The sequence below is a fragment of the Branchiostoma lanceolatum genome, chromosome 2 (assembly GCF_035083965.1).
Source record: "Branchiostoma lanceolatum isolate klBraLanc5 chromosome 2, klBraLanc5.hap2, whole genome shotgun sequence".
Taxonomy (NCBI): Eukaryota; Metazoa; Chordata; class Leptocardii; order Amphioxiformes; family Branchiostomatidae; genus Branchiostoma; species Branchiostoma lanceolatum.
This window is the reverse complement of record NC_089723.1, coordinates 3,026,952-3,034,947: the sequence shown is the minus strand read 5'-3', so window position 1 is coordinate 3,034,947 and position 7,996 is coordinate 3,026,952. Positions and strand designations below refer to the sequence as shown.

General features: G+C 41.7%; 1 protein-coding gene and 1 long non-coding RNA gene across 2 annotated transcripts; both read right to left on the bottom strand.

The window, feature by feature from the left end:
• Window positions 1-3,832: 3,832 nt before the first annotated feature.
• Window positions 3,833-5,351, bottom strand: LOC136426686 (uncharacterized). The gene is made up of 3 exons (XR_010754318.1): window positions 5,216-5,351; window positions 4,643-4,699; window positions 3,833-3,981 (listed from the first exon to the last, which is right to left on the bottom strand). It is a non-coding gene; the product is annotated as an uncharacterized lncRNA (long non-coding RNA).
• A 101-nt stretch (window positions 5,352-5,452) lies between these two features.
• LOC136426483 (acid-sensing ion channel 1C-like) lies at window positions 5,453-7,712 on the bottom strand. The gene is made up of 4 exons (XM_066415147.1): window positions 7,619-7,712; window positions 6,704-6,829; window positions 5,808-5,960; window positions 5,453-5,464 (listed from the first exon to the last, which is right to left on the bottom strand). Exons 1-4 carry the CDS (start codon window positions 7,697-7,699, stop codon window positions 5,453-5,455), a joined length of 372 nt encoding a protein of 123 aa, XP_066271244.1. The 5' UTR covers window positions 7,700-7,712.
• Window positions 7,713-7,996: the final 284 nt, after the last annotated feature.

The window sequence follows — 7,996 nt, the reverse complement described above, 5'->3', positions numbered from 1 at the left end:
GCTCCCGTTCCACTAGACGGCGATCGCACTGCGGTCTCACTGCGATCTGAATAGGATATGTGTAACCCTTGAATTTATAATTGGAATATAATACAAACTATAAAAGCATGGCTGAAAGACACAAAAAAACACAACGTGTAAACAGATGGTTGTTTTTATTTCTGAAATTCACTGAGCGCTCTGTTAAGTTTTAGGTCGCAGAGAGCGCGCGGAGCGAGCGCCGTCCTAGTGGAATGGGGTTTTTAAGTTATACTAATTGACAAAAGAACCCTTTTCAAAAAGTTATGCTCGCGACCGATCCATCTAGTGACATCTACCCGTAAATCAGATTTTCCACAGAAGATTCGTGAAGTGCAAACAATTATCTAAACACGGAAAGCTACTCAAGTTCTTCAGAAACCTCACAAATACCTCGGTTACCACACTCGCTTTGGAGGCGCAAGTCCTAACGGAGAAACTCCCTGTGGAAAGAACTTCTTTGTTTGCCCCTTTTGTGCATGACGCATTATCTCTTTCTCTCTAACCTAATTATCGATGATGGGGGCGATTACTTTTCCATTCACTCGCGGTGAATAAATGTTTTAACGCGCGATCCCCAAAAGTCTGCCAAACACAAAAAAACGTTTTAGCGTTTAACGCCCGTTTTTAGAAAACAGGCCTGGAAGAGGGGCTATAGGGAGTCGGGCGTGCGTACGTAGAGAATGGAGGAAAATTAGATTTGGAGAACCACTCTTTGAGTTATTTGTTGTTGAGTGAGGAGCATAACTGATTATTCTTTCTCTCTCGTGACCGTCTCTTACTCTCTCGTATGCTCACATTCTACTAGACGGCGATCGCGCTGCGCTCTCGCTGCGCTCTCGCTGCGACTTAAGTCGGGTTTGTGTAACCCTTGATGTCAAGATTTGAATATCATGCAAAATGTAAAGTCTAAAAAGACAACAAAACACAAGAAACGTGAAAAGATTTGTTTTTTATCTATAGTGTTAGTTAGACACTTAAAAAAAAACAAGCTAGTTCAAGATTTGAAATGCGTATGCACGAAGGATGCATTGTGGGTAATAGGTCAAATGCAGCTTGTGTTCTGTGACTCAATATACAGTTCCTCACAATAGTCCAAAACAAGAAAAGCTACATTTGTACTTTAAGCACACAAATGGTACCAACTTTAATTTTGCTCTTTTGGTGACTACAAGTCCGACATGTTTTAGGTAGTAATAAGTTTCAGCTTAACAATTCAGCAACTGAAGAGTAACAACATAGTTACGTGGCTAACGCTAAGATATTGTGTCTTGTTCTAGTCGACAACAAAACTTTATTTGTAAAAAAAACTTTTAAAAATCTCCATTGTAGATGCCCCCGTTTCTGTCGTTAGGCGCAGCTTGATTATTTCCTAGCATATCTATCGGATGGAAATGCAGTATCATTCGGTAAGCGGTGGCTTTGAATACTTCCTGACCTTTCTAAAACTGCCTTGCCACCGATAGATATGCTTGGAGATTACAGTTTAGGCCTGTACGATCTTAGGACCCCGGAACTTCCCGAGGAATCCCTTCAGCCGCTGCCACAGGTACTCCCACACCTCCAGGAGGGTCAGGAGGCTGGCTCCTATGAACAGGCCCATCATCCCTCCGATGTTACCTGTGGGGCGGGGAGGGGGGCGTAAACATAAATGTACTGATAGCTTTTGAGGTGAAGCAGGCGTTATAGAGGGAAGAGATAGGCGGTGATTCCGAGCTCAATGCAACATCAATGCAGCAGTTCTATCTAATAGTATGGTTTTCAGTAGCAAAGTTGGTGGTAAAAGCCAGGAGATGCTTACATCATGTGTAAATAACTTCTATATAACGTCCGGTAACTTGAACGCAGAAGCCCCCGTTAGAGGTAATATTGTAATTTTACAAGGTAAATTGTGCATCTATAAAAGCTGGAAGGCCAACCATGTTACATTTCAATCCATTCTTAATTATGTGATCTTCTTACATAAAGTAAAATATTCTATAGCTATGAGGAGGGGAAAGCCGTAGAAGCACCGGGGAAAATGGGGGTACTGTATGCCGTTCACTTTTTCATTATCAGCATAATAATTTGAATTACTAACGTTATAATTCGTACTTTTTGTCTTTTCACGGATGGTTCAATGCATGTATTTTCTTTTGATTTATGAATGAAATTTGAAAAACAAACAAACTTCTACTCACTTGCAAGTTGTCCTTCGTCCATGGCCTTCATCTGTGTGATCTTCCTTTGGCTCAGCTCCTCGTAAAACACACTGAACATAACGCCATTATCTCTGAAGCAAACAACAAAAATCAGGTCCCAATTTGCACAATTTGCACAGTCGGGAAGCAGAGGCTGGGGCAAGGGACAGGACTACATGAAGGATCCTCCTGGAAAGCAAGGGGCAAGTTTCTGGCCTGAGCACATAGGCAGGCAGTAGACACTTCATTATGCACATCTCTGTCTGAGCTACCTACATATTAAATATGATGGCAATCCGTCGTTCCTGTCTTAAGTTATTTACCTTCAAAGATTTTGACAACATCGCACCTGTAGTTCTAGAGCAAGCCGCTAGGGTGCCCAAACCTACAGTACTTCTTTCTTACATCACAAGGTATCTGCCATCAAACAATCAAGACCATGGCACGTCCAGGTCAAGACACAAAAAAACGGAAGGTCTGCTGCAGTACCAAGAACACATACCAGGGGGCTCGAAACCGACCTTGATCATTGTCTCCCCGACACCTACCGACATACACATATCATTGTACTCCATCCAAAGCTAGAAGATGGTCGGTCAAGAGACTTTAAATTGACACCTCTTCGTTCATGTATATGTATGTATGTATGTATGTATGTATGTAATACTGGTTTATTGCATAATACAAGTCAAGAAATGGCAGCCGCGGCTGAATTGATTCCGGACTTTACAACGTTTTAAAAGTATAACATATCAAGGGCACTCCATCGTAATAAATTTACATAACAATTATTGCGGTTAAAGATCGTTAAAATTGGCAAGGAATCTTTAAAATCTATCCTAATATAATATAATATATCAACATTGAAATCAACAACAAAATATTCGTGTTAACGGTCACAATTCCTTATTCAAAACAGTGGTAATGTAGGGTATCGGACTGTTGCGGTAGCGCTCAGTTCGTGTGTATATAGAGTTCAGTTTGTGGCTAGTCCGCGTTAGCCGACCACTGGCTTCACCCCGGGACTGGGGAAGCCAGTCTCTGAAAGCCGATTTCAGGAGTTTCAGTCCGAACTTCTTGCATAGTTGTTCCCTCCTGGATTCAAGGGTGGGTAGTCTGAGTTGAGTGAGGGCTTCCGAGTAGTGGGTGTACTTCTTACCCAGAATGATGCGGCAAGCACGGCGTTGAATGGTCTCTAGACGGGATGACTGGTTTTTAGTAAGTCCGGGATTCCAAACAGGGACAGCATGTATGTATGTATGTATGTATGTATGTATGTATGAATGTATGCATGTGTGTATGTATGTATGTATGTATGTAGGTATGTATGTGTATGTGTGTGTGTGTCTGTGTTTGTCTGTGTGTGTGTGTGTGTGACAGTTATGTGTGTGTAGGCGTGTGTGCGTATGTCTATTATATGTGTCTGTGTGTGTATGCTTGTGTATTTGTGTGCATGCATGAACATGTATGTTTTAAGTGTGTGTGTGTGTGTGTGTGTGTGTGTGTGTGTGTGTGTGTGTGTGCGTGCGTGCGTGTGTGTGATTTTTGTATGTGCGTATATGCGTTGCGCGTGAATGTTCTGTAAGTATCTAATGTGTTCCTTAGCTAGAAGTGCAGGATACACAAACTTACTTCATGTAGTCTTTAGTAAGGCCGTAGTCTTGGACGATTTGGTTTCCGGTATTTATGTTGGGCCACCCCGCGTAGGACACAGAGGTGCTATACTTGGTCATACTGCAGGGTACGGGGCAGTTACACTCCAGTTCCCCACCGATCACTCTACCTGTAAGAAATGCATGAATATTAACATCTCTCAACCAGGACGGGACGGGGGACGGTACCGACTTCCAATGAACTTTAACCCTTGTGCTGACGTCACACGTGTAAAATCACGTGCCTACAGCACTCGGGTCAGATAGCTGATAAAGACTCGGGTGATTCGGTCGAATATTCCCAGTGAGTCGATTTTTTTGAGTTGAAGAACAGTTTTATTTTTCATTACAATATGTAATTTACCAGTTTCAGGCTAACATTGACATTGGAATGCATCTACTATTATCTGACGTCGAGCTCCTTTCTTACCATGATATCATACAGGTATAAAGAAAAGAAAAAAAATGTATCTGTACAGCCGGTATAACTGTCCTTCGGGGTACCATGCACACCAGCTTCTGTATCTGTGTGCGTGGCTGGGTTTACACGTGCATCTCCAAGCACACTCGGAGTGTGCACTGTGTAAACCTGTCTAGTTAGTACGTCCCTAATAAAGTTAATGGCAGCCAGTTCCACTCTACGATAGTAGGGGGGGGGGTAACTTTTGAACACTTCACTTCCAGGTTGGCAACTCTGGTACTTTGACAGTACACGATGTCACTGATTGAGCTGGCGTTAGATATTGTAAGCATACACTATCTGTATCCCAAGCTGTAAGAAACGATACTCACTTACTACATGTCTGACACAGCCGGCCATCTCAGCTGGGGTGCAGAAGGGCACTGTTCCTGTCAATGGTAATGAAAACATCTCACACGCACGAATGATTAATTCTAATTCTAATTCTAGTTCTAGTTCTAGTTCAATTCTAGTTCTAGTTCTAGTTCTAATTTCGATTTCGATTACAATTTCAATTTTAACTTCAACTTAAAATTTCACTTTACTGACTTAAAATTTCACTTTAATTTTAATTCCAATTTTTAGTTCATAATTACACAGGGATTTTGATTTCATTCTAATTTTGATTTTTGGGGTATTTTTAAAAACATTTTAACATTTTAATTTTACAAGCAACGGAAACGTTTGCTATTTTTGGGAACTTTGGTGATGTTCTCTTCTGTAACCAGCTGCAGATGATCTCTTCTTGGAGTTGAACAAGATTAGAAAAGTTTCGATTGTTTTGGCCCGGATCCGTTCTTTTACATCAGGTAAAATACTAGAATTAACAGTGTGAAGATTCTCTAAAGCTTAGCGTCTTATCTTGTTTATCGTTCACTTAAGATTAAGGATGAACTTAACGATACCTGGCAAGAAGAATGGCCGACAGCTGCAGTTGGCAGCAATGTAGTTACTCCTGCACTCCAGGTAACAGGCAGGTAAGGTGTAGGTGTCGTAGTACTCCAGCTGCAGGTCCTGGCAGACCCCCCACGGAGGGGCGTGGTTTTGGTACTGTGGCGGAGAAAATGGGTTAATGAGAGACAATTTGAATTATGCCTGACGATCATTTTGACGGTGGTAATAAAACAATAGAATGAGACACCTTAACCCTTAAGCTGCCAGGTTTTTTAGCCAAGTAAAAATCAAAAATGTTTGACCCCTGACCTCCCTCACGAAACCCGCGAAAAACCCGGCGGCGCTAATTCCCCTAACTTCCCGGCTTCGCGCGCTACACGCACGCAAAGCTGTTTTGTTCTGGGGAATACCCTATCCCGGTTATAACCGGGTCCAGCACACAAGGCATATTTCTGTATCCCTAATTAAGTCGGGACTGGCAGCTTAAGGGTTTAACTAACAGTTCGAAGTCCGTGACATATCTTCAGTTTCACGTAGTTTTTTTGGTCAATTTTCGGTAAGTAATTATGCAAATAAGATTTTGAAATGGGGCCGAAGTATTACCAGTGTCCGCTTGACGCTGATGAAAGCGTGGTTGCCCGGCGCGAGGGCGATGCCCTGAGTGTCTATCATGGGCGGCTCGTCTTGGTCGTGCACCAGGACCTTCAGTCCGACTTCGGAGTTTCCGCCCCTGAAGTAATTTTCCGTGTACTCAGACTGAAGGAGAAATTCAAGTATTGATAAACCGATCAATGTATCAACAGATAAATAAACCAATCGATCGATCAACAAATTAATCAATAAATCGAACACAATCAATTAAGCTATCGATCGATCGATACACAACCAACCAACCAACCAATCAATCAATATATCAATCAATCAATCAATGTTGACGTAAAGGCAGATAAATGATACCCCAGCCATGAATAACGCCTGTCCCAATGTCGCGAATGTTCCTATCTATGTATAGCATTACAGTTACGAATACATGTAGCTTAGATAGAGCCATACGTTTGAGCACCGTATAGCAAGATTCAAATGTGGAATAAGTAGCCTTTACCAGGCTCAAGATGTGACTGAGTAGAAATTGGCCAAAAAGTTGACGTGTCAAATTGTATCTATCGGCTGGCCAGCTTCTCTATTCGGCCGATTTCTACTCTTTCAAGCCACGTCTGGAGCCTGATAGAGGCTATGTATTAGCGCTAACGTATTCACTCGTTCTCATTTAAATGTACACATTTTGTAATATCCGTTACCGATTGAAATAAGACGTTCCTGGCATTAGGATATGCCTCCAATAAGATTTCAAACTGTAGTTTTTATGACGAACTTTTCTACTTTTTAGAAACGGCAGCTTGATACCTTATACGTGGCATATCTTAATGTCAGGAATGTCTTACTTCTAACGGTAACGGAGATAACAAAATGTGCACACTTAAATGAGAACTAGCAATCACCACTCTCAGGTCGACAAAAATCATGACGCCGTTCCCGTATCCTTCCATGACCTGCCAGAGCGTGTTGGACTTGTTGGAGTTGAAGGTGTAACAGTTGCCAAAGGAGGTGTAGGAATGAGTGAAGTTCTGCATGAATGAAAAATAGAGACACCGATTAAATGCTGCGAGGTAAACATGTAATGGATGAGATAACAACAAATGTTAGGTGGCGTGACGTCATTGGTCAAAATCCAAGATGGCGGACTAAGCGATGTACCCTATGTCATAAGCGAAGGTTTAATCAGGTTATTGTCACTTAAATTTAGTTACTATCTTGTAACAATTCATTTAACAAACAAAATCCATCTGCATTGTACATTCGGGTTATATAATGAAAAAAAGTCAATCTAAAAAAAAAATCAAGATTGCCGATCCAAGATGGCGGATCCGAAATCATAGCTGATGCATATGATGTCATTCTATGACGTCAACACTATTACCATTGACAACAAAAGTCTTAGCAGACTTGAGTATCAATACGAAACCTTTTTTGTTAACGTTTTGTTTAATACCTATAGGTATTACGGGAATTCCCTATTCAGAAGGTTTTAGCAATAAAATTACACCAACGACGTCATAATTACGTTAAAATACGTCATATTGTTGAAAATATTTGCATGTACACCATCCCTGCAAATTTACACCAAACTGTTTGGAAGATATAAAGGGGGGGGGACGTGCTTCACTCCCAGTCCCAGGAATCTCCAAAGGAAATTTAGGCAGCTTGAATGAAATTTGAATGGAATTTTAGATTGCTAGATTTCTATCGTGCTCGCTGTTGCAATTTGTCAATGAGTGAAATGAACAGGTGCACAACACAGTTTATTTACGAGTTGACAATACAAGCCTAAGGTGCAGTGCCCCCTACCGACTTACCACGTAGCTGCAGTTAGCTGTTCTCCAGAAGCAAAGTGCCATGCGATCGGGGTTGATGTCGAAGCCGTTTTGGAACACCATGTCTTCTAATGTTACGTTCTGTTTCGTCAAAAAAAAATCAACGAGTATCATTGCGTCAGTTACTTGAAGTGAAAAAGGACAGGATTTTACTCTTAGGCCATGTTAATTTGATTATATAGATGACATTCTATGGGGGTCCCAAAACTGATTCACGAAATCGGGGGTCAGAAGAGCAGGGCCGATGCTGTGAGGTAGCGTGCCGAGCGAATCTGGCCTGCTAGAAGAGGATGTGCAAATTGGCACACAACAGGGCGTTCTGTTGTGACTTTTCAGTGGAAAATCTAGCAGTCGAGGAGG